Here is a 27,183-nt window from a genome sequence, read left to right as displayed (position 1 = left end):
GGAGGTAAAAGCTCACCACTGCATCATTTTGCAGCAGTATGGTTCATCAGAAAGCAAGTCAGCTTTTTAACATTCCTGTTCTCTTATAGTAGAAGGCTGCTTTTAACTGGAGCTAGCCTGTCTTTGTTGTTCCACACCTGGAAGCACAGCAGGAAGAACTCCTCCAAGAAGGGAAGGGTAGGACTGGGGCTTCGCCTGTTTGGGATTTCTATCCCTACTAACCCTTACAAAAGGCAGCAGTATTCAGCAGCAACACTGGAATCAAAGCAACACAATGAAGGTCATGCAAGAGCTGATGAAGCAATAGAACAAATTAGCAGTCCTTCCTTTGCATTAGCAAAGTTATAACAGGACTGAAATTACATAGCAAATTAGTTAAAATACACTCCTGGTGTCTTGTGTTCCAGTGTTGCTAGTGCCTATTCTAGTATTAGCTATGCAGATTCTCAAGTGCCATAAAGAAATAAGAAATAACTTACTCCATTTCTTGCTGTCTTTAAGGACATCTCCATTTGAAACAAAATAGCTCCTCCACAACCGACTTCAGTAAAGTAACGTCAGTGAATGCAGGTGCTAAATGAAGTAGTCTAGTTTTTATCTGATTCTGATTTGTATAAAGATTGTTTTAGCTTGCTGGACATGACAAGAAAGGAAATCAGCCTTTCTACGTGCAAAATGAGCACATCTGATTCAGTTTGGGCAAAAGTATGGAAATTGACCATTTCTCCAAGTGGCTTTGTTCAAAGTAGACTTATAGTAGCTCAGCTGTGCCTCACAGACATAAGACTACACTGCAATATTTTTATTCAGCCATGAGTGTTACTAAACCTTTAAAACGCCATTTTTCTGTCAGAGTTCATTCATAAAAATGATTTATGATTAAATCTGTAATAAAATCAAGTAAGGTACAACATTCTTCAACAATGCAGTTGATTAAAATCAGCTTCACCTGTAAGAACATTATACAAACCACTTTAAAACAGCAGTTGTCATTCAGGTCATATAAAGAAGGCAGACTAGAGATATTTCATGAAATAATACTTTTATCCCAGAGATCCTACTCAGTTGGTACAGCACAAGATACTCCATCTGACAGCCGGTATCTGATTATGCTTCAGGTATCCTAACAATAATCCCATCTTTCAAACAAGCTTCACAACCGGGAAGTATTTATGAGGGGAGAAGTCAAATTCTGGAGGAACCTAGAAGGAAAAGGTTTAAAATTTTACGCTGAAGCACTACTGAATTTTGTATTCAAAATGAGGTACACCCTGCAGATAGATGAAAACTTTCAAATAGCAGGCGATTTAAAAAATAATCACAGCTCTTTCCTATCCGGAAAATATTCCAACCCAGTTCTGGATATTCCAGTCACTCTCCAGTGGTCATGGGCACCAAGTTGTAGGGCGCTGGTGTGCCTTACTTCAGTGTGGTCCTTCCCTCTTCCGTGCCCACCACGCAGCAGGAAGCCTGAAGGCCCTCTCCTGAAGGCCAGCCTGCAGTGTTCACACAAGCTGATGATACGTAGCTACCAATTACTCTCTGCTTTTGAAGACTACCCACACTTGCACAGGTCATCCCACACATGCTTTATCCAATTTTGTTTCAAAGACATTTAAACAAAGTGTTTTCTTTATTTAAGTAACTACAACAAACTATTTCTAACTATGGCCTCAATCTGCTAAATCAGCTGTAAGAAATCTGTGGTAGCATTGCATTTATTACTGTACTTCACATTCATTTCAACCGGCATTTTCTTACCTTAGAGTCTTTTTTGTGACCTCCTGCCAGTAGCTTCATGACCACAATATTGGGTTTAGCAACTTTTAGGATTCGATTGACCTAAACAGAAAACAACAAGAAGTTTTCAAGTGGAAGCATATGACCTCAAAAATAATTCAAGGATAACACTCAAATGTTTACATACTCTAAAAATTTTGCAGCCCTCTTCCAGCACCAGTTTATTTCAGCTGAGATCAAGGCATTCTAGATATCCTCTGAATTTTATTAATCCAATTGATATACTTAATTATTTAATATTCACTTTTTTATTCAACAGACCACAGAAACCACTGCTTTCCATGGTTAAGTTCAAGGATTGTCAAAACTATGGCAAGTTCTAAGGCACTTGTCCAAATAAAGGTTTAGACATACTCTTGGTATCTTATCCCATACACTGATCCAATCCTGATGAGGAAGATCAACTTAAGCACCAAACAGGCTGCTTTTTAATGGAAGTGCTCTGGGCACGCTTGAACTACCTCGAACTACTGTTAGCCTCAACTAGCTAGCTCTTGTGTAACCACCACCAGGAACCAGAGAAGAGGCACGGATTCCTAAATCCTCAGAAGAACCTAATCCCGTAACTGTTCTTAACCTGCTCAGATGTGACAGAGTAAGTGTCCTTACTTCAAAATACAGTCACAGACACTTAGTTCTTAAGCTATGAACAAACAGGGAAGAACTCCTACCAGTGTTTACAATTACTGCTGAGAAAACTGCTCCAGGAAACAAATGCCAGATTCAAATCCTCTTTCCAGCCTGATGACGCTGAAACCAATTTTTCCCATCTCTCAGGGAAAATGACCAGTTTCCAGGTACATGAGGCACATGTACATGTCACCTTCTCGGTAGAAGAGATGTGCTCTTTGAATGTGGCCAGAAAGCAACAAACAAGCATAGATAAATTGCTACCTATCATTTACGATACTCGGCAGGGAAAGGCTTTGGAACAGGGAGCACAACCCAGATTTCATTATCGAATGTACAGAAATGAACCACTGCGACACCAGCCTCCTGTCTGCTCCGTAACCAAAACGTTCAGCTTTGCTCATCAGCAGAGTACACGTGAGGCACCCTCGATCTCAAACAAATACTGCTACAAAACAAACACACTCATTCTGTTATTAGCAACCACTCCTTTTTCCAGTATTTCAGTCTTACCTCATGGTCTGGGTTAGGAATATTCTCAAGAATCATTTTTGCTTGCTGGAAGTGTTTGCTAGCTGCCATGTAGAGATCTGCTGACTGAGGAGGGGGGCTGTACTTATTTAAATCAGACATTTCCTAGCATGTTAAAGAAAAATATAAAGATATAGTAAGATCAGTTGCCAAGGAATTTTATTTTTATTACCTTAATTGAAAACAAATTACTGTATTGAACAAAAAAAGTTATGTCAACTAAATACTTTAAGAATAAGCAGTAAAGTTGAAAACATTCATTTTAAAAGGCAAATACCAAGCAGCAATAAATTATTTAAATATCATTTTATAGTGCCACAAAATACAATGAACTACTACTCTGGATAAAATTATCCCCATTCTGAGCAACTTGACATTCACTTGCTTTTTTAGTCCCATGCAGCAGCAAGTGAAAGTACAGGAAAAAACAGGAGGAAAAAAAGAGAACAAATGGATGTAATGTTAATTACTCAAGGCATGTTTATGGCAAGTGATAGACTCACGCTGTTCAGAACTTCATTTTACATAATTTCGATCCCTTAACTCTTTTTTTACTCAGAGATAAAAACTTCTATGACAAGGGAGGAAGCCATGATAGTCTTCATTTTCACAACAACTGTTCATGACACTAATTCAGGAATTGTGGATGGCATACAAAATAGTACAGTTTCAGTATGAGACAGACCTTTAGAAACTTAAAAGACTGGCCACTAGAAATCTAAGTTAAACGTGAAATGTCCAAATTTCTGTATCTGAGGCAGAATAACCCCACAAATCAGTAGAATGTAGTTGGTTACTAGGTACAGTGAACACCAAGGTGAATACAAGCCAACAGGGTGATCTTAAGCTCCCTGTTAATGGCACACAAGTAGAACACAGGAAGAAAGACCACAAATTGCAGCCTGAGAGATTCAAACAGGACATGAGGAGGAAAGGCTAATAGCACAGCCCTGAATCAGGTTATCCAAAGGCTAAGAGGATCTGAAAATGTATGGGATCAGGTTATCCAGACAGGTTGGAGATATCCCTGGATTTTTTTCAGACTTGTTAGACAAAGACATAGCTGGTTTGATCTATAATACTACTTCAGGGAGGAGACTGGACAGAACAAGCCTCCACAGATTGCTTCCAACCAGCACTTCTGTGATTTAAAACTGAAATTTAATTTTACTTTGTTTCATTTTCCTATTTGCTTGCTGCAGTAATAAAAACATTCTACTAGGTAAAATACAACCAAAAAGTGTGTCAATGCACTTTCAATAAACTTTATTTTCACGCAAACCAATACAAGCATCTCAAACTGCCGAAGACGACCAATTTTTAAGCATCTAAATGTCTGAGTTTACTAAGAATTCAAAACTATGTTTTTCCTTGCATGCAACTAAAGCTAGAAATCCTTGCAATTTTGACTTATAGAAACAGAATGGTTTGGGTTGGAAGGGACCTTACAGATCATCTAGTTCAAACCCCCCTGCCATGGGCAGGGACACCTTCCACTAGGTGTGGTTGCCCAGGTAAGCCTTAATGTGAACTTCAAGATGTTAAGAGCAATTTTTACAATGACAAGACTGTCTATAGCAGGTAAACAAATGATTTTTATAAAAGTATGAGTGGCGCCACATTTTAAGATTACTCACTTTAAACTGCAGGTAGTGCACTGGGGGTGGTGTGATAACACTGTTGAATGGAGCAAACCTGTGCTCATATCGCACTTGTTCACTATCCAGCTCAAACTTAGGCTTTCTTACTTTGCCATCCATGTCAAACGCGATCATTGTCTAAAAAGGACAGGACAGAGTACAGTGAAAAATGTTAGCTTTATGTTGTATTTTACTGTGAGCAAGGTGGAAGTTATGATTTAGCTATAATTGGAAGGAGGTAATAGTAGTAAATAATTTACTGTATCACATTATTAACTTGAAATTAACTTCCAGTCCCACTAAAAACAGAGGGCATGCAGGTATACTTCTTATTTTAAAAAAACTTAAGCCATTGTTCAGCAAGCACATATAAATTACCTTGTACATTCCAGCACACATATTTTGGTACGCTTGACTCATGGTGATCTCTCTACTCAGAGGGCGAACTGCAAATTTCACAAAGATTTTTTTTTTTATTCAACATAAGCACACATACGTATATGACATCAAAATATTTCCTTCACGTTTTCTGAAACTGATGTAATCCTCAAATATCATTAAAAATAAAGAAAGAAAACTGGAGCTTAAATATCAGGAACAAATTTTTGCTCGTCTGACCCCTGATTATACGAAACATCACGAGACATACTTAATAACAACCACCATCACATGAACAACATATTGCCTTCAATGGAATAACTCTGTTAGACTGTCAATGGTATTAGCATGTCATTATATTACATTAAATGGTCTAAAATTTACAGTTTGTTGTTTGCTTAATCCATGTATTTTTTAAACATTTAAGACTAGAAGGTTAAAACTTTTTAACTAGAAAGATTCTTACCCTAATAATATTCCCTTGATGCTCCCCTTTAGCTTCCATTGTTTAACTGGCCCCAAATTTGGTACCTTTTTAGGAAGTATAAAATTTGGTAGTAATTTTCCAAATTTCTAGAGCAAAGGGAATTTAGTTGAAATGATCTTGAGCTGTTCATATCTAATTGTTTGTTCTCCTTGAGTGGAAGACAAGGATATATAAACACAAAAAAGAAGGAACAGCAAAGAAGGAGAACTTCTGCATGCTGTTCAGTTACAAAGTTAATGCTAAGATAACTCCAATACATCACAATCTTAGTAACCACTTAGGCATGGCAAATTTGTATTAAATGCTATTTAAAGACTGGTTTGAGCTGCCTCTTTAGTAGCACGCTTACCACTCTGACTACAGTAGCAGTTGGCTATGATTTAGGAAAAGAAATTCTCATCGCCTGTTTTCTGACATACATCAGAGAAAGCCTGACTTGTGAATGAGGTTTCTGCATAATATTACTACCACTGAACTGAAATAGGGCAATTCACCATTGTAAAATTAAGAAACGTGCTTGAACACGTTCTGAAGCCAAATAGAAATTACAGAAATACACTGGAAGTTTGGTTTTTGAATCTAGCTACAGAAGCTTGTTACAAAAACCATACCTCCACAGGAATTATAGACTGTAAAAATGTAGTATTTTTCAAAGACAATTGCTCTGGTGCTGTTGATTGCACCTTACAGCATCTAAGACAACACCACTGGTGAAGCTATGAATATAAATGAGTTTGGGATTTTTTTAAAAAAGCAATTCTGAAATAAACAAACGTGGAAAATTCTTATGCGGAGAATGTTTTTAGTTAAAATGCTTTACTTTCAATCTTCATTAACTTCAGGAATTTTTTCCCACCCACATAAACGTTCACTTGATTAATTTTAAATTTTAGTTCTACACGACCACAAGAAGAGAAGAAAAAGTCTGAGTTACACTCTACACCTCAGATACCTTTTTTCTTTTTCTTTGTTTTCTTGCTACTACGGCCTTTCTGTTGTTCCTCCATTATTCTCTCTTCTGCCATTTGAGAGCTGTCAGCACGGCTCAGTGTTGACATCAACCAAGCATACAGGAACTCTGATAGATACCTATGGAAGAAACAGTATGTAGCTGTTACATACCACAGTGTAAATCTTAATGCACACATCCTAACTCAGTGCTAAGTCAGCCAAAGAACTAATCATAAGACTACTAGGACATTTAAATCCACCTGTTTTGAAGAAGGTGCACTGCCGAAATCAACCACTTATTCTGTTTTGCTTTATTAAAAAAGACTCCACACAGAGTCTCAAGGTATGCATACATTCACTAAGTGAAGTGAAAGTTTTACTATTTCAAAATCCATATAAGATTATTTTTTCTAGAATTCTTCCTTCCCCCACCATCATTTTAAAAATGCTTGGTTTGCTATCTAAATGCTATGTCTCTAGCTTTGTTATGAATTACTACTAGTAACTGTTTCAAGCATTAAAAACCCATAAATTATCACCAAAAAAAGCCAATCCCACAGGAACACTAGATCCACATGCAATTTCTCTTAATATTTAAGAGAAATCTTTAACAATTCTTTAAGAGACTTTTCTTAGTGAGCGGCAGTGGATCCAAAAAGTTCGTAACCTGATTTCAAACCAAAAGGAATGGGAAAAAAAGAGCAGAAATTACAAATCTGGAGCACGTGAAAAAAAAAAAAAAGTTTCATAAGAAGTTGTAACTCAGAAGAAAAATTACTGACAAATTTGCAGATCTCCTCTCAGACACTTCTTCTATTTTTTTTCTTTTCTTCACTTAAAGTGAGGAGATAAAACAGCTGATGTGATAGTTCTGGTTAATAATGATTTTATTAAAATGGAGTTGAGGGGGAAATACAGACAGGTAAAATAGTAAGTTGCAGAAAACCTCGTATTACTTGTTAAGGTAATACTTAGAGCATATTGCAATCTTCTAGTAAATATCTATAGTGTTACTTCTCCCACTTAATGTTTAATCCACTAATGAAACAATGCAAAACATAATGAGATGCACTGAAGTTAAAGTCATTTAAACCTGTCTCATCACTCAGAAAGAAGGCTGACAGCTTACATGGTAAGAGCTTTTTTTATTGGTAGCTTCATAAAAAACAAACTCAAAAGTACAGAAGTACTTCAAAGTTCTTTCAGAAGTACTTTAAGGTTCAACATCAATTTTTTAACGCTGAACCAAAAAAATGAACTATTTAAAATCTTCTGATTTGGACCAAGACATCTACTATGAAAAATAATTTAATGTGAATGAAGATGAATGATAGTGAGGTAAAGAAAAAAAAAGTATTTTGACTCCATATAGTGTGATCATTTTGACTAAATGCAGGTACCTTATCAAACATGCTCAAAGAATGAGATGTTTTTACATAGTCACCTTTTAGATGCCAGTCACAGCTTAAAAACTCTGAAGTTCTTTTTAAAAATGCTAAAGCGATTAATGAGATTATTGATCTTGATAGGACAAAGACAGAAAAGAATAAAGGAAATTGTTTTCCTTCTGCATTCTCTTCTGCCAAAACCAGTGTATTTTTCATCTATTTTCATTCGAAGATACTGTTTTCAAAAGCTAAACAGAGAACCAATTACTATTTCAAGAAAATGTTAAGTACACTAATTATTAAGCCTAGGAAAGACAGCAAAAGATTTTTCTTCTCCACTTGTAATTTTATGAATAGGTAACTAAACCGTGTGTTGAGCAAGCCTGAGATTAAAAGTAATAACTGAAGTCCCTATTTTAAATATTTGCAACTAGAACTCAGTGGGAGCAGCCCTCCCCCAAGAACTGTCAATAAGGCATCCTCTTACCAATATATGTAGTAATATTCATGCATACTGTAAAGTTCCAACTCAAAGCCACTCAGAAGATACTGTATCATAATACGAAGGTTATGATATAGGACCCAGGTGCCCAAGCATGCCAAATGTTGCCTTTGTGGTTCCTGCTTCAGTAACATACTATGAAGTGCTGCATCTACTTTTTCTGCCTACCGAAAAAGAAAGCAAAACAAACTACTCAATAACAGACAGGGAAGGAAGAACATATGACTGGAAGAGCATTTGAGTTCTGCCAGAAATAAAATCTTAACAAAATCTGAATACAAATTGGGTCAGCAAAGCTATGCTCCAGATTAAAAACAGAAATGTTTTTCCAGATACTGTCACCTGTATGCTCTAGAACTGTCAGAAATCAGAAAGGTTACTCACATGCCTATAAGAAAATTCAGCTCAACAGACAAAAAAAAATGCTCAATACAGTCATACAGGGAAATAAGTTTATTAACCACTAATAACATTACTCCTATTAAAATTTAAAATTTTAAAGTTGTTAACAGTCATGTGAACACTGGACCTCAAAAAACACAAGTGGGTATCTGTTTTGCTATATTGGCAATTATCTTTTTTTTTTTTTTCTTTTTAAAGTAGCTGCAATGAAAAAGTATATTTCTAAGCTCAGTATGCAAGAAGTGAGTGCACTTCTTGTGGCCTAACACTGAAAGTAAAACATTAGTAAGACCTATGCAGTCTTAAAAAGTAATTGTACAAAAGATATGAAATATCCCACAGTAGTAATATTATCAGTAGTCCTGAACAAATCACCCCACGTTACCTGTTACAAAGTGAAAAAAACAGTGTCTCTGGGCTGCAGTACTGCAGCAAACTCTCAAGCAAACCATTTTCAGAGAAGCCTGGAACACACAAAATCTCCCCTCTCCTCCAATTTTCTGGGCTGTCCTCCTTACCATGAAGATCCTGGAAAATATTTGCTTATTTCATTACCTCTGACTGCCAAATAAAACATTCCCATCAAGAGGAAATATACCTTTTCCTGTGTTTTTTTTTTTTTACCGTCCATTCTGGAGAAATGTTCAAAACAAGCTGAAGCACATATTTTTTAAGAGTTATTATTTCCTTCACATAAACTTCTTAAAACTTAGAAAAATTTAGCAATTTGCATCTTACAGAGCTATAAATCTTAATTTTCAGAAGTGTCTTGCAGATATGTCTCCCAGAATCACAGAACAGCCCAGTTTGGAATGGACCTCCAAAGACCATCAGGTCCAACCTTTCACGGAACAGGGCACTTCTATGAGATTACCCAGCTCCCTATCCAACCTCATCTTGAAAACCTTCAATGATAAAGATTCTATCACATCCCTAGGGAGGCTGTTCCAGTAACTGGTTGATCTCATTGTAAAAAAAAAACAACTGTTTTCTTATATCAGGATAAAACCTCTCGCAGTGCAGCTTGTACCTTTTGCCACTTGTCTTCCTCCTTTGCTGGTGCGGTAACATATGTATTGTAACTACTTGATCGTGTGGATTTGGGCTCCAGCTGTGCTGGTAAGATGGACGTAATGAAGGTACTGAAAACCTCTACCTTGTCAGGATTCTTAGTAACCAGCCTCTCAGTCCTATTCAACAATGGGCCTGTGTCTTCCCTGTGTGCTTCTATTTAATGCTTATGTACTTTAAGAAGCCTTTCTTTTGTGTTTTTGACATCTTTGGTCAATGTCAGTTCTAGCTGAGCCTTCCTGACTGTATCTCTGCATACCCTAGCAAGGTTTTTGTAGTCCTCAATGCATAGCTGGCCACAATTCCATACACAGTACGCTTCTTTTTTGCTTTTAAGCACAGACAAAAGCTCATTATTTAGCCAGGGTGGTCTCTTGTTCTGCCTCTCTCCTTTCCTTTTGTAGTGAGTGGACCATTCTTGCAATTCCAGGAGTTTGTTCTTGAATAACTCCCAGCACTTACAAGCTTCTTTGCCCTTCCATGCGCGCTTCCTAGGAAATCCCTCACAGATGGGTGCTAAGCATACTAAAGTTGACTCTTCTAAAATCTACGCATTTGTCCTATTACTAGTCTTCAGTGTGCTCAGCCAGAACCTAAACCCCACACTGTTACAATTGCCGTATCCAAGGCCACCATTAGTTAAGAACTTAACTAAGTCTTCTCAGTTTGCAAGCAGGAAATTTAGCAATTCAGTGTTCCTAGGTGGCATATTGAGGGCCTGTAGCAGGAAGCAGTCCTCAATGCATTCCAGGAACCTGATGGACATTCATCTCACCCATCTCTCCCTGCTAACATCTTGCAGACCAGTTTCAAAAAGGACAGAAGACCACAAGCAGTGGGGTTGCCACTGGATTGCAGATGCAAGAGCAGATTTCCCCAAAGACTACTTATAGGATAAAATTAATCTAAAATAATAATGAAAAAAAAAAAAACAGTATCTTTTTGTTCAACAGATCTAACAAACAGTATGAGTTGCTTCTTTTACATAGAATCTAATACCATATGCTCCACTAGGGTACAAATATACCTAGAACAATAGGTTTGCTGGCCTGCTGTCTGGGATATTACCTCATCCTGCAGGGTGGCAAATTCCTCGAGAATGTGACCCAGTTTATCTCTCTGACGAGCTCTATTGTGTCCATGGATTTGAATCAGACTACAGAATGGCTGAAAGAAACAAAGAGTGGTTTTAATTTTTCAACACAACTTTGAGACTGCTTTGAGGAGTAGTACTGTGATGTCTGCTTGGGCATGTTTTAAACATCTGTATTAGGAGGTGGGTTCCTTTAGGTTCCCTGGGGAATGCAAGCTCTGTGGAGTAATGAAAGTGCCTACTTCTCTGTACATAAGTCAACATGAGACTGAATGAACATCCCTGAGGAGTCTGATCAGAACAGACCACTCGTGGGAAGAGAGAAATTACTTAAATCTATTTGCTGATCTTTTCGTTGTGCTGCATTGTAGCAATAAGTACAGAACCTTTTCAAACATTTTTTTTTTAAATTTTCAAATAGAAGAGAAGGTAAGAAGTATTTTTACTCTAATGCTATGCATTTGTTTTGTGGTTGTGGGTGTGGATTTCTAATAATGTGATGTGTTAGTCAAAACGTTAGTGAAAAACCTGGAAGAACAATACATGCAAAAAACAGCCATAGTTATTATACCAGCTTTCTAAAAGTGTATTCATTTTCAAGATGGCAAAGTTTTGCAATTTTGCCTTCACATCAGGAATCTCTAAGAAATGGTTTCACTTTCAACAGTAGGAAACGTTGGTAAGAAGTACTCGTATATGCATTTATTTACTGTAATTGGAATGAACACTTACCCGGACACAATGTGTCACAAAGGAATCAATGTAGTCCTTAGCCTGGTGATTATTATAAAGACAACACCTAGAACGGAAATACCAATATGCATACATATCAATATAAGTGTTACCTGTCTACATAGCACAAAATTCAAGAAGAAACATGAAGGCATCAACAGTAACTAACTTCTTCATGAATAAGCACAAGTAAGTACAAAGTGTGCACATTCTTCATATGTCCGCAGAAATATTTTTTATCATATATGTAAACACATGCAAGTCAATTCAAGATCCACTTACTTTGGAGAAAGTACTGGAGGACTGACAAAAGACCTTAAAGCATCTTTTACCATGTCTTGCATGAGGTGAGTACCAAACACCTTCTTGTTATCTACCAGAAATGTTGTCTGAAAGTAAAAACGTGTTTTTAGAAACATTCTTTAAGTTAAAAGTAATGCTTCAGAAATTACTAATAGGAAGCTGTTATGGTACCTAAATTGTATCAAAAACTTGCAAGATTGCTTTAAAAATTAGAAGAATTTGTCTAGGTACAAGCTGACGGTCTCAGAAATAAAGGTATAATGAGATCACTCATTTTTGTGGTATTCCATTAATATAAATATAGCTCTGTAAGTTGCATAAGAAAACTGATTTTTTCTTGGACTTCAAAGACAATTGATCAGACAGATGTTTCTTTCTGAAGATTAACAGAAACTAGGCTATGCAGTTTCCCTGGAGGCAGAAAAGGCAAATCTGAAAAGAAATAGGCGCTAATGCAGATTTTTCTCTATCCTATAGATACTACTGCTTTCACTGGTTATGTTTGCTGCTCATTCCACTTTCCTCCATGAGTGTGCACTGTCCCTTTCTTACATGGTTTACCAGCAGCTGAAGAAAAAGCTCTGCTGCCAGGCACCCACAGGGAATGCACAAAGAATGTGTAGTAGAAAGTCAGAACACACACACACTATGAGAACGTTTTACTTGCCAATAGTTATTTTCCATCAGATGTATTCATGGCTTAATCAGGATCAAAGGGGATGTGATGTTCAGGGACACCCTATTTGAATCAAAATCTCTTATAAGGAAGTATATTTTACTCTGAGTTAAGGAATATATAATATACTCTCAAGGCAAGTGAAACAGTGAGAAAAAAAATAGAAGCCTGTTGTGCCCTAACCATCAGTTACTGTTGTAGGAATATAAGCAGTCTATATACGAAATTTGGTCACAACAGGGAGACTGAATACAAACACCAGCCCCAGATTAAGGCAGTCTGTACAGAACAGTATAAAAATGCCTGTACAGTTTTAAGGCAGAGAAAAAAAGTTCAACAGTGTGCTCTACTTAGCATGTACTAACATGGTCTAAACGTTATTTTAACGTGTTTAAAAAAAATGACATCAGAACATAAACTCCATTTATCTGATACTTAAGTACCTAGAGAAAATGTTTACAACTTGTATATTATTAAGTGATATGTAAATAATTTAAATATTTAAAATAAGAAGATGAATCTGTATTTGTCATGAAATTTTAAGTACTTTACTCAACAACATAGATTAGGACTTGCCTGTAACAGAGATCTTGAAAGAACACATGGTGATTGCTCACTAAATTCACAGAAAAAATCCTAGTTATATTTAGGAAGAAAAAAGACAAGTCAGTTTAATATCCAACTTTTTATCTATCTACATACAGATATATAGAGTTGCATTTTATGTACACATTGCACACACACACAAACACGACTGTGTAAATACACGTATATATATATACACACACACAGACATGCACATAACATAGCTTATACAAATTGTAAGAAAATAAGCATGAATAATTTGAACAAAACAGAAGGTATAAGCTAAAATCTATTTCTTCTGTAATTATCCATTATTGAACAGAACAAAAGATTTTGACTTTTCTTTTTCAGATGCAACAATTAAATGGTTAATATTACAGAAAAAGATACTGTGAAACAGCTCAGGTCTCAGCAACATTGAACCAGGTATGTAACAAAACTGCAAAGTTTAATTGGCAGCAGGTATTTCATGCAAATACTGTTTTAATTAATGTAACAGATTATAGGAAGACAAAAGATTTTTGCTCGGTCTTTGAACTACACCTGACATAACTGTTGCTCTTTTGTCAGTCAGCAAATTGTGTTAGAAAGTATCTGAAGCATTTAAATCACCTATAATAAATGCAGGCAGTAACTGAGGGCAGCATCTCTATTCAGGGAAGAACATAGGCAGATGCTTAGCTTTATGTCTATCCAAGGAATTACATGCTTAAATGCAAATGTATGAAGTGCTCTCTTGTGTTACAGGCACATATGTAGAATAAGGAATACAGGAAGGAATGGTGTTCTGCTATTGCAGATACAGCTCTTCAGCCAAAGAAATAAGAACCAGATATAAATTAATGTGCTTATGTTCTGTCTTTGCCATTCATTATTATTTAACAGGTAATGGGAAAAAGGGAAGTTTGAGTGAAAAGGTCTTTGAAAAAAAAAAGACGACGATGAAGTGTCATGAAAGAGAGTAGGTACTGAAATGGTACAAAGCAATAGAAAATACCGAAAGATTTATTGATACAGCACAGTTTTTTCTGCAGTGAAGCAACAGCACTATATATATGGAATGATTTTTTTCAAAAGTCAGATTGTAAGATCTTATGTTTGGCTATAAATACAAAATATTAATGCTTACCAGTATACAGTGCAAATTAGTTAAGTTGACCACTTCACATACAGTTTTTATTCGGTCTATTAATTTGGAAAAATAATTGACCATTTCTTCCCTTTTAATTATTTTTGCATATCGAGGGAAAGTTGGAGGCAGCAATCTCTGATTAACAAGGGGTTCAAAGCCCATCATAATAGGATGATCTAAGAAAGGGGGAGAGAGAAAGAGAAAAGCTGCACATAAACTGTGTTTTCAGAACTCACTTTGAAGTGTAATACAAATGTTTCCACTAGCAAAAATTAACTTTTTTAACTGACGGTTAATTTCTGGTGACACAAACTCCCCAGCTGAGATAATTACTATTAAAGAAAAAAAAAAAACTCAACACCTTAGCAATTACCCGCACAGAAAGCAAGGTGGTGTTTCTTATCTTGAAATAGCATATGCACTGATTTGGAGTGCAATACACTTTATCAAAAGCTCACATGGTCTGTGGCTTTGAAGTGATAATATTACTTTCAAAAGAACCAACTTTTAGAGAAATAAAATTGAGATAAAAATGCAGATCTATAACAGCTTGTATAACAAGTATTATTAGTCCAAGATAAGCAGTGATTTTTTTTTAATATACTTAAATATTGGAGTTTATTAAGGCAACATATTTAAGAAATGAATAAAATTATAAAGTTTGATACTTACCTCCTTTAGTGGTATCATTCTGTGCCTGGATACCATGATGTAATGAATTGTGGATGGCAGAAAGCAAGTCAGCTGCCTGAGTCATCAGTTTCTGAGCTTCTGCAACTGCACTTGTCTGAAAGGCAGAGAACAGTTATTAGCACTTCCAGTGAACGTAAAAAAAGTTTAAGACCTCCATAAGAGCTAACAGAAGCTGAACAAGATCCATAACTCCGCATAATATTCACCAATTATATCCACAATTCTACTACAATAATAAGCTGCTACACAGACCTAAATCAATTCAAAGTAGACTGTGAAGTTAACTTATACAGTAATCAGACTCTAAGATGACCTGGTTTTGCACATATCATTAACTCATAGCAATTAATACATAGAATTTGCTTGTAGATCAGAGTAGATCACTTCCATATCACAGTTTTATTTCCATTCTACAAATGGTTAGAGCGTAATTCTTCTCAACTACTCAATCCCTTTTTCTTGAACGTTGATGTCTATCGATTACACTTGGACCTGACAATTTAATAAAGGTCTTTTAAACTGTCCTGTAGGCAGCTAGATATAAATTCAATACCCACATGGATGGAAAAGCTAATGATTCTCTAGAGATGGACACAATACAGCCCAGTGTCAGGTAACTGACAAAGAGACAGGACTTGAGAAAGAAAAGTTTTTCTTGTGAGTGTGAAAAGAGCGATCCCAAACCTGTAAGTGTTTTCTTTATATGTTCTAGAAGTGACATTGTCTCTCTGTACAAGGTCATACTAACATCAGTTACTGCCCATTCACGTGTTTTCGTAAAAACTGAACAGAAACTGACAATAGCTACTATAAGGCCTTCCCCAACCCTGCACATGCAGCAACATCAACTCAGGTTTACAGAATATTTTTTTCTACTTTAGAGAAAGAATTATAATGAAAACACACAAAAAACAAATAAACGTACCTCTTTTTTGGTAAATGCTATCAGAACAGTCAGTAGCACCCGGGTAAACTTTACTCTGCTGAACACAGCTAAACATTGTTGATGCTGTAATTAAAAAAATGCTTCAAATTACTAAGCAATACACTCAATTAAAATTAAATCCTGAAACTTATTAAAATATCTTCCATAAACCTATAACATTATGCTCCCAAGTCTTAAAAACAGGTTATCTACTTTCCTGAAGAAGAGTTACAGAATTTATATGAAATCTGTGCTGCTGCCAGAAAAGCACTAACAAAAAAAAAAAAAGCACTAACAAAAAATACAAAGATACTTTCAGTAAAGTACAACCCCTAGCTAACTCCTATGCAAACGCCATTCAAATTTCAGCTTAGGTGAACAGTCACAAGCTATTAAAAGAAACTGACTTTTTCTCTTTTTTTTTTTTTCCTGAAAATCCACATTACAGGTTATTTCTGAACAGATTAGGTTACTGGGAAAGAAAAACCATACCCTTCTATATGAACTACATCAAATACACTAATCGTCACTCTTCTTGGAAGGAGCTACACTGCTTCCATCTTCTCTTCCTAGTTTCTCCCTTAACAGGGAAGCTGACAGCAGTGGTAAACGCTGTTGGAAGGAACTGAGGGAAGAAGGTAGAGGATTGATAATCTACTTTGCTAATTATCTTTTCTTGAGAGATGGATAAATAAATGGCAGCATTGCAGCAGCATCACTATTCTCCCAGCAGTATCAATCCAGAAGCTTTTCAGAGCTTAAAATCCAACCTACTAGGATGGGCTATGCTCATGGCCACGTTTAGAGAAGCTCAGATATGCGAGCAGCAGCAACACTGGTGACACACACTTCTCACAAGTTGAACTACTGATTTAAGTTAACAACATACTAATTTGTGAAATCAGGAAGAAAAAAGTAATTAATTCATTACTTCAAGTTCAACTTCAGGATCTCTCTCTTCTCCTTGTCGACTTCGAGTGCTCTAAAAGGTAAAGGAATTTAAAATAATTTATTGAAAATTGCAAAGGGAAGTTGCTGAAAAAAATACCTTTATACTCTCTAGAACATCCACCTGTTAAACAGACCTAAAAAACAATTCTCAAGTTCAAAATTTCGTAATATATAATCTACGTTCTTAAGTCATCCAAAACACTCTTACAGTAATTATACTGATCTCAGTCTACTTTGCAAATAGTCAATTTCCACTTTTTATGGAAATTTTAAGAACATTTTATATAGTAGACTTTGACAAAGGAAGATTGAATTCTTCAATGTCACACAGTATACCTACATAAGAGCCAGAAGAATATCAACACCCACAATCAACATTTTTAGACAGACTTCTCCCTCTCCCAAACCTACGTTAAGCACCCCTTAAGTATAATCAGCAAGGCAAACATAAGAGAAATACCTTCACTCGTCTTTGCATGTCATCTTCTACATCTTTTAGCATACCTGTAAAAGTGACAATACAGCTAAAAGCTGAGAAGCATTCCTAGGTACACCTACACCACTTAAAGCAAGAAAACTGTATGGGGAAGGCAAGTTTTGAAGTGTTTTAAACACATATTAGCCAAATACTAGGAAAAAAAAATCATGCGGGATGACAGGGATGTCACAGAATCATCTAGGTTGGAAGAGACCTCCAAGATCACCTAGTCCAACCTCTGACCTAACACTAACAAGTCCACCACTAAACCATACCACTAAGGACTACATCTAAACATCTCTTAAAGACCTCCAGGGATGGTGACTCAACCACTTCCCTGGGCAGCCCATTCCAATGCTTAACAACCCTTTTGGTAAAGAAGTTCTTCCTAATATCCAACCTAAACCTCCCCTGGCGCAACTTTCGCCCATTCCCCCTCGTCCTGTCACCAGGCACGTGGGAGAATAGACCAACCCCCACCTCTCTACAGCCTCCTTTAAGGTACCTGTAGAGAGCGATAAGGTCACCCCTGAGCCTCCTCTTCTCCAGGCTGAACAAGCCCAGCTCCCTCAGCCGCTCCTCATAAGACTTGTTCTCCAGACCCCACACCTGCCTTGTCGCCCTTCTCTGGACTCTCTCGAGCACCTCCATGTCCTTCCTGTAGCGAGGGGCCCAAAACTGAACACAGTACTCGAGGTGTGGCCTCACCAGAGCCGAGTACAGGGGGACAATCACTTCCCTAGACCTGCTGGCCACGCTGCTTCTTATACAAGCCAGGATGCTGTTGGCCTTCTTGGCCACCTGAGCACACTGCTGGCTCATATTCAGCCGACTATCAACCAATACTCCCAGGTCCTTCTCGGCCAGGCAGCTTTCCAGCCACTCATCTCCCAGCCTGTAGCGCTGCTTGGGGTTGTTGCGCCCCAGGTGCAGGACCCGGCACTTGGCCTTGTTGAACTTCATACAGTTGACCTCAGCCCATCGGTCCAGCCTATGCAGATCCTCCTGCAGAGCCTTCCTGCCCTCGAGCAGATCGACACACGCACCTAACTTGGTGTCGTCTTGCAACAACATAAATCAGAGTATATCCAAAGTTAAAGTGTTCTACAAATCTTATAATATTAAACTAATGGGAAGTTCAAGTCTCTATGAGTAACACCGCATAGAAAAGACTAATGTAAATATCTGTGTATACACTAATAACATATGTTATTATAGCTTTAGAACTACTTTTTCCTCAAAAGCACTCCATGTAGATCACAATAAATAGCAAAGCAGAGAAGCAGAATTCAAGAACACTACTTAGGTGTGATTTGTATCTACCTCAGTCCTGGATGATCCCATGCTTAGCCACTTGGCTGGCATGTATTAAAGCACCTCTCCTGTTTTTCAGGCATTTAACAAATAAATAGCTGAAACTTTTCTTCAAGAAAAAAAAAATGGTTGGCCATATTTGCTTGGTTTTTACCAAGCCACTGGTTTTCACAGAACTAGAAAAAAATAACAACTGAGATTCCTGCTGATTCAGTAAATTCAGCTGAAAGTAACCAGCTTGCTCAGAAGAGACAGACTAATGGAAAGATACACAGAAAGCAGAAGCTGTACCTGTAACTCTAAGATCTGTCACACTGTTGGCCATTTTAAATCCATAAGTCATTGATTGAAAATCTTCCTAAAAAAAATTGCAGAAGCATGAAGTAGTGCAATATAAATAAAAACAACAAAAAGCTTAAAACTGTTAGCAGCATAAAATAAATTAAAAAAAAAGCATAAAATAGAAGTTTGGTTTTATTCTATGCAATGGAGTACACCCTTGGTTAGGGTGCTTTTCCTGCTCAAATCCAGCTTGGGAAAACCATTTTCTGCATAAACCCTTAATACCAGTATGCCTTCATAATTCTTACCAGTTGTCATCCTCTCAAAACATTTCAAGAACGATGGATGCACAGTACTATTCAACCAATTTTAGATCTAGTCAGTAAGAAGTACGTGTCCAAGTTCAGAAAACACCAAGGTTTTCTCCAGTACAAGGGCACAGAAAACCAGGTTCTCGTTCCACTGATATATATACACATATTTCAAATAGACAGACATGCTTATCTAAAGTAGAAAAATCAAAAACTAAACAGAATGAAAACCACAAGTAAATGTGATTTAAAATGGTTAGCCACAAAATTTGCATTATTTCCTGAATAAAATATTTATGTGCCTCAATATTCAAGGAAAATATAGGAAACATCTCCATTGAAGAAAAAGATCAGGTCTAACACCTTCAGGAGGATGAAGTGCTGCTCCTATGGTACCCACCAATCAAACAGGAATAAATTTCTCTAAAATGCTCTTTCATTTGTGTTAAGGAATCTACATACAGTGTAGCACACTTACCCATAAGATATACTGAAACGTACCTCCTCAAAAACAGCTGCTTTGTTAACTTTTTCTCTGGCAATATCACAGATTTTTAGGATCCCCAGAGCAAAAGCCTTCATAGCAGGATCTTCTATGAAGTCCGGATTATGAATGTAAAGGCAAGTGAATACTGTCTGTGCCAAGGAATGTCCCTCTAACCATGTTATCTAGGGAAAAGAAAATTGTTTTATTCATGACAGCCAAGTCCTCATTTTTATATCCCCATTCTTTTTGCATCTCACTGTGCTTCAGCAAGTAAGAAAGTCCATATCCTCTTAACTTTCCATCTAGCAAAAAGGGCTGGAGAAGGACTCTTAACCTACCCATCTGCTGTCTGTGAAAGGCAGTAAGTTAATTAACCATAAGCACTATCAAATTCCGGTGTGGGGTAAACCTCTTCTACAGAGTTCAACTCTGCTCTCTAACTGTAGCTTACACATGACAAAGTTAAGAGACCATCAGACTTATAAATTTACTCTATACAAATACAGAACAACAAAAAAAGTTTCCTCTATTCAAATACAGAACAAAAAATTAAAGTAGCTATGAAACAATTCAGCAATATTCTGCATGTCCTCTACAACTCATAGCTTCTTTTCACAAACCAATTTCTCTACTTTCATGGTTTAAACTAAAGGGAAAAAGCTTTGGTAATTTAAAATATTATTTCTATCATGCAATACAGCAGGATCAGATTTCTAACATGACCATAGTTCCTTAAAAGTTCACCAGTTCACCAGTATTTCAAGGGGGTAGGAAAAAAGGAATAATGTTACACCATATCAAATATACGGTGACCTTTCTATGGCTTGTTGTGAATAAACTAAACAAAACTGAACTGTTGCTTTAAAAAAATGAAGTAGTTTTATTGACATAATTTAAAAGAGTATCTTAAAATATTTTGTATCATCTACTGAGCAAATGAAAAGATACATATAGGAAGAATAGTCACAATTATCATATGTGAAAATACGTAGAAATGTGTGATAATTCACATAATTCCTTTCTAAATGGAATTAGATATTTTCTTTCCATTCCTCAAAATGCCAATGAAAGCTCAAAGTCAATGCTGGCTGTACAAAGATGAGCAACAGGCTGCTGTACGCTACTGAGTATCACTTGTGACACAGACAAACCCTGATATACAGCAGGCAGATATACACATGGAAAAACTATCATTATAGAACCTCTTCACATTATTTAAAATATTACCAGTTCTCTTCCATAATGATTTCTTGGAATTAAAAAACAAGCAAACAAACAGAAACATAAAATCAAAGTTATGGCCTGGTATACGCCAGTGCAAATGTATCAATGGAAATCAAAACACGAAGTACGTATTTTCTGCTTAGTGGATCCTTTTCCTCAAGTTCTACTTTTTTTTCTTTTTTAAATCTGGATTAGGGGATTACATTTTGAAAGCAAGAACATTTAACACTAAGAGCGGAGAAATCCTCACCAAACAACAAAAGCATGTATCCATTATTCCTATCAGCTCAGGTGAAGTGAGATCCTTTATTTTAATGGTGCCATCCTTAGAAAACAAAGAAAGAAACAAATTTTAGGAATATGGAAGACCACAGACAAAATGCAACTTATTGGTACAGCCAAAAAAGAAATTACAATTTGGTTAAGATTTCAGAACACTGGCATATGATAAGCTTTACAATGCCTCAAAAATTCTGGAAAAGTTTACTTTCTATCATCGTGTTGAACATCAACCAACAGAGAGCTTTTCAAAGAACAGTATAAAATAAAAATTCTGATTTATGAGTTGCCAATAACAGTTTAAAACCAAGTAACTGGCAACACTCAAAATCACAAAATAGTATGTGTAGCCATAGTAACAACTGAACGAGGAATAATACGTATGACCTATGAAGGCTGCTTTTTACACTGCAGATACTTGTATGTAGTTTTACTGCTTTGAGGGTCAGGAACAGAAGCAGCAACCCTGTTTCTTTGATTTTATTTGTTCAGTGTGTGCACATCTGAATCAAGAATTAGATGGCTGTTATTTTACTGGGGCTTCTCTTTCAGTCTGTTCAAAGTATTATGGCAAATTTTTTTTTCCTCTCTGAGTCCATAACTTTTTCCAAAGTAATAGACAGTCTTTCAGCCTAGCTTCAATTTTGACCATTCAGAAGTTAATTACCACTGTGAATGTTGTTAAATTTGCCAGCTTCTTTTCAGTGCTAATGAACTGATAGTCACAAAGCGTTAATTTACAGCTTTTGTAGAGAAGCTGGTTTCCTTTCATCTGGAAGATGGACTAACCAATATATCTTCATATAAAAGACATGTTTTAGGGAAGCACGGGATGACTTGCCAAACTGTTTCTGAAATGTATTTATTTGAGGTATTAATACTTAACAGTTTTACAGTACTTTTCAACTTAAAGAGTTACCATCATTGTTGTAATGTAAATAGCAAAAAAGGCAAGCACCACAAGCTACTTATCCAAAATAAAAAAAAGTCAATTTATGTAAAGAGTGAAAACATACATGAAGTTGAATTATGTTTAACTTCAATTTGATTAAGCTATACCATACTTTTACAGCCAGTGAAAAGGCATAAACAGAAAATTCCCACAAACCTTAATAGCTTGCTCAAAGTTAAGAACCTTTCTGTTAACTTGGTTTCCAATCATACCAGCATCCATCTTGGGATCCATCATTTCAATGGCAGACATGGCTTCAAAAAGACCAAAACTAAAGAGACAGAAATGAGTCAAGTTTAACTACCTTATACAAAATGGTCTTCATAAACCAGTGTAAAAGAACATATAATGACACCCCTCTTAAATACATTGCGTTCTGACTGATGACAATAACCTATAAGAGGAACTGCAGCCATGGGAGGGATTTGCACTGTATCAGGGGAAAAGTGTGAAGAAGAAGAAGGAGCAGCGGGGAGGAACCGGTACGGACTGACTGCAGCACCCATTCCTCATCCCTCTGTACCACTTCAGGGTAGGGAAGGAGAGGTAGAGTAGTTGGGAATGAAGGAGTGAAGTTGAGCCTGGTAAAGAGAGGGAGGAAAGTTGTTGGTTTAATATTTAACTTTTTATTTCACACTACCTGAATGAGTAAATACATTTTAATTGGCAGTAAATTAATTTTCACTGAGAGGGTGGTTGGGCACTGAAACAGGCTCCCAAGGGCAGTGGTAATGGCTCCAAGCCTGTCAGAGTTCAAGAAGCGTTTGGACACCACTCTCAGACACATGGTCTGATTTTTGGGTGGAGCCAGGAGTTGGACTCAATGATCCTTGTGGGTCCCTTCCAACTCAGGATATTTGATTCTATTATCAATCTTGAGAGAGCATGGTTTTCAGGAATTTAAGGATTGTTCAAGAAGTATGTAAGAAAAGAGATGCTTAGCAGAAAACAGTTTTTATTTTAAGCCAAAGAACACTACTTAGCCAAATATCACACTACTAAATCCACGCACACGTTTCTATACACCCCATACAGACATACCACCTTTTTAAAAAATACATAATGATAAAATGTTGTTAAGTTAAACAGATGTTCTTTATTATGTTACATCCAAAACCCTAAGTAAGACATATCATAGAATGGCTTGGGTTGGAAGGGGCCTTAAAGATCATGAATTCCAATCCCTCTGCCATGGGCATGGACACCTTCCACTAGATTTGATTGCTCGAAGCCCCATCCAACCTGGCTTTGAACACTTCCAGGGATGGGGCACTCACAGCTTCTCCATTCCAGTGCCTCACCTTCCTCATTGTAAAGAGCTTCTTCCTACTATCTAATCTAAATCTACCCTCTTCTAGTTTAGTACCCTTCCTCCTAGACTGCCCATGTAAAAAGTTGCTCTCCATTTTTTATAAACCCCCTTTAAGCATTGAAAGGCTGCAATGAGGTCTCCCCAAAGCCTTCTTTTCTCCAGGCTGAACATCCCCAGCTCTCAGCCTTTCTTCATAGTCGAGGTGCCCTAGCCCTCTGATTATCTTTGTAGCCCTCCTCTGGACCCCCCTCAAACAAGTCCACGTTTTTCTTGTGCTGGGGGCCCCAGATTTGGATGCAGCACTGCAAGTGAGACCTTACAAGTGAGAGCAGAGGGGGACAATCAGCTCCCTCAACCTGCTGGCCACACCTCTTTTGATGCAGCTCAGGAGGCAGCTGGCCTTCTGGGCTGCAAGCTCACACTGCTGGCTCATGTTGAACGTTTTGTCCACCAGAACCCCCAAATCTTTCTCCACAGGGCTGCTCTCACAGGGCTGTTCTTCTCCCAGTCTGTGCTCATGTCATGATTGCCCCGACCCAGGTGCAGCACCTTGCACTTGGACTTTTGGAACCTCATTAGGTTCACATGGGCCCACTTCTCAAGCTTGAATATATATATCCCCCACGAATTAATGGCATTACACATGATATAAACAATAATATACTCTGAATATACTAGCTTTGTTCCAAATGGGCATTATAAGAAAACTGACACCAAAAATGAACCAAGCAGAAGAACTCCAGCATGTGACAATGTATCTCTTGTAGTGGGCAAGTTCATAAAAGCTTGCTTAAGATACACTCAATGAAAGACTGGCCTACAAGGACTGGATATAGTGCCTCACCTTTCGTACACTGATACCCAGTGGATTTGCTGAAGAAGCCTTTCTTAAATAAAAAAAGGTTACTGCATGGTGGATGTCCTAATTCTGAGAGGCACTTGTGTATAGAATTACACCATGAAAATGTACTTTGATTCTACTGAGTAACTTTGTGACATCCTTGAACACAATTTTAAGCAATTAAATAGCGTGTTTCTGTCTTCTAAGCTATTAGTCTTAAGTGGGCAATTCTTCCCTTCTGCAAATGAACAGACTTACACAGTTAAATAATCTACATTTTCTTCAAAATGTTTTAATCTCAATTAATTCTTAAAAAAAAATTAAGATCTTAGCACGTGCTTTTTGTTGAAGTGTATTTTTTCTTAGTCTGTAGAGTTCTCAGTTTCCAATATGGCGTTACATTTTAGAATTACTCTAAAGCACATCTATCTAAAACTTGCTAGTGACAATTGAGGTAACTGAATTTAAAAACTTGAAACCTTTCTGGTCTTTTTGTGTAAAAGCATGTCCATATAAAATAGGTCAGTAGGTTCACCACTTTCAACACCACTGATGATAAAAAGTTCCATGCACCTCTAATGTTCACACTAAATCTATTAACAGAAAAAGTAATGCTATACTGGCACTATGAGAAACGTTCAGCCTTCATATAGATGCATCACATACATACCAATGAGGATGAATGGGTATTCTGAATATTTCAACTATTTTAGTTAAATAAAAATTAAAAGAAACTTAGTTCATACTGCATGACTTCCTCATTAGTAAGTATTAATACATTTGCACTAATTCTATTTAAAAAAACAAAACCATCCGAAAGGCATACTTACAGCTTGTCATGAAGCAGTTCTCCTAACTTCAGTTCTACAAAGGAACAGAACATGACAAATAATTAAAATCATCCTTTCAACAGAACTTGTCCAGGAGAGTTGTATTATTTAAAAATGGTATTACGCTAAAAGAGAAACTTGTGGGAAGCAGGCATTTCTACCCTACCTTTATTTGCTTTTACTTAGAAAGCACTTTTAAAACTGAAAGGCTAGAAAAACAGCCCTTCGTATTTCCTAATCCTTCACTGCTATCCTAGCACTTGAAGGGGTTTAAAATTACCCAACAGTAGCATTTGAATAGCCTGAAACACGGGACATCACTTTTCTGTGCTCCTTTATGAAGATGTCTAATTTTTCCAGAGAAGGTGTTTACTGAAATGCTTACTTTTTCTCACTATTTTTAACAAAGCCTTTAGATGTATTCAATAAGCAAACAAAGTAGAGATCACTAATAAAAGGGAATTATTTCAAAGTATAAGGAAATTGTGTCTATCGTTGTGTAACTTCGTTGTGTGGTAAGCTGAAGTTTTACATTTTTTCCTTAATGTCATCATAAAATCAATTTTAAAAAGTTGCTCTCATAGTAAACTAATAGCTAATAACCATAAAGGTGGTCATTTAAATGAAACCAATTGTTTCCCTGTGAGTGGGATGTATTGCATCTCCTCTGAAAGTCACCCTTATTTCAAAGATGAAAAATGAAGCACTGACCAATTAAATGAAAAAAAAAAATCATCAGATCCTGCAGATTCAAAAATGTACAGAAAAAGTGTTGATTCGGCATAGAAGAGAGGGCTTTCCACTTACCATGAGACAGGAAGAACTCTTTGCAAAGAAAAAAAAATCAGATGCAGAAATGCATACGATAACAACAGAAAAAACATGACTAGAGAAGATATTTATGTAATCTGAAAGAAGCTAGGCAAGGTTCTTCTGATATTTCTAGCCTTGCAGTAAATCAAACACAGGGAACCATAGCATCAGTGTGGTCCACTCATCTGGATCTTGAATGCGGGTCAAACTACTAAACCAAAAAATTATTCTCACTTCTCCAACAGTTCAAGTTTAAAGCTCACCTCTACAGGCTTCTTCAAAGTCCTGGGTTATATCTATCCAGCTTGTATTACTCTTTTCCATCTTGTCAGGCATACCGAGCTCCCATCCCGAATCATCATCTTCGACTGAAGCCTTCATAACCATGGTGCTGCACCTTTAAACCCACATCGGACACGACACATTACGCACAAATTACAGAAAGTGCTTCAACGGAACGTGTTTTTTTTTTTTTTCCTGCAATATCAGGGGAAACGGGAAAAGAGCCTAATCTGGTTTCATCTGAACAGCTACTACTACATAAAAGATTGAAAAAATTACTCGTAAAGTTCTTTTTTAAAGGATGTGTTGTTATCCACGGTTTCCCCACCACTAGCTTATAGGCTACGACGGAAAACCCCTTCCGCAGCCTCGTCGCCGGCAGCATGCCGGCTCAGCCTCCCCGCCGGAGGCCTCCGCGACGGCAGGAGGCACCCGCGGCGCCGGCACCAAAGGGGCGGCGGGGCCGGGGGCGCCGGGGCAGCCTCTGGGGGCGGCCGTTGGGGGCCGCGCCTCGCCCGCTGCCGGGCGCCGCAACGGCCGCGCTGGGCCCGGGGGACGCCCGCACGGGACCGCCGGTGCCGCGCCTCGCCCGGTACCGCCCCCCTGCCCTCAGACACCCGCCCCGGGCCCCCCCCACAGAGCGTGAGGCGCCCCCCGCGGCCCCCGGCCCTCACCCGCCGCGCACAAGGAGCACCCCTCGGCCGCCGCCGCCAGACACGGAGATCGGAGTCAGCCTCCGTGCGCATGCGCCGTTGCTCCTCCGCGCACCCTCCTCTGCGCGTGCGGGCACCGCCGCTACCGGCCGATGGGCTGGGGGGGGGGGGGAGTCGGTGGCGGCTTGGGGTGGGCCCGGGTAGGGAAGGGAAGGGAAGGGAAGGGAAGGGAAGCGAAGGGAAGGGAAGGGAAGG

The 27,183-nt window shown here is 37.7% G+C and overlaps 2 protein-coding genes across 2 annotated transcripts in view; one reads left to right on the top strand and one right to left on the bottom strand.

Annotated features, from left to right (window-relative positions):
* Window positions 1-855: 855 nt before the first annotated feature.
* On the bottom strand, window positions 856-27,043 carry NAA35 (N-alpha-acetyltransferase 35, NatC auxiliary subunit). The gene is made up of 23 exons (XM_035565214.2): window positions 26,950-27,043; window positions 26,257-26,390; window positions 25,181-25,214; window positions 22,354-22,468; window positions 21,217-21,291; window positions 19,757-19,924; window positions 18,954-19,020; window positions 17,331-17,374; window positions 16,851-16,901; window positions 15,920-16,003; window positions 14,974-15,088; window positions 14,299-14,477; window positions 13,161-13,220; window positions 11,888-11,994; window positions 11,606-11,672; window positions 10,849-10,947; window positions 8,293-8,471; window positions 6,419-6,555; window positions 4,980-5,047; window positions 4,599-4,739; window positions 2,944-3,066; window positions 1,762-1,842; window positions 856-1,202 (listed from the first exon to the last, which is right to left on the bottom strand). The coding sequence occupies exons 2-23, from the start codon at window positions 26,378-26,380 to the stop codon at window positions 1,143-1,145; spliced, it is 2,178 nt and encodes a 725-aa protein (XP_035421107.1). The 5' UTR covers window positions 26,381-26,390; window positions 26,950-27,043; the 3' UTR covers window positions 856-1,142.
* AGTPBP1 (ATP/GTP binding carboxypeptidase 1) overlaps window positions 26,749-27,183 on the top strand; it is a 68,083-nt gene continuing 67,648 nt past the window's right edge. The window contains exon 1 of the mRNA XM_035565283.2: window positions 26,749-26,867. The gene's annotated coding sequence lies outside the window, so the exon portion shown is untranslated. The remainder of the gene's footprint in view (window positions 26,868-27,183) is intronic.

The sequence above is a fragment of the Cygnus atratus genome, chromosome Z, assembly GCF_013377495.2.
Source record: "Cygnus atratus isolate AKBS03 ecotype Queensland, Australia chromosome Z, CAtr_DNAZoo_HiC_assembly, whole genome shotgun sequence".
In the NCBI taxonomy this organism is placed as follows: domain Eukaryota; kingdom Metazoa; phylum Chordata; class Aves; order Anseriformes; family Anatidae; genus Cygnus; species Cygnus atratus.
This window is presented reverse-complemented; position numbering and strand designations above follow the sequence as displayed.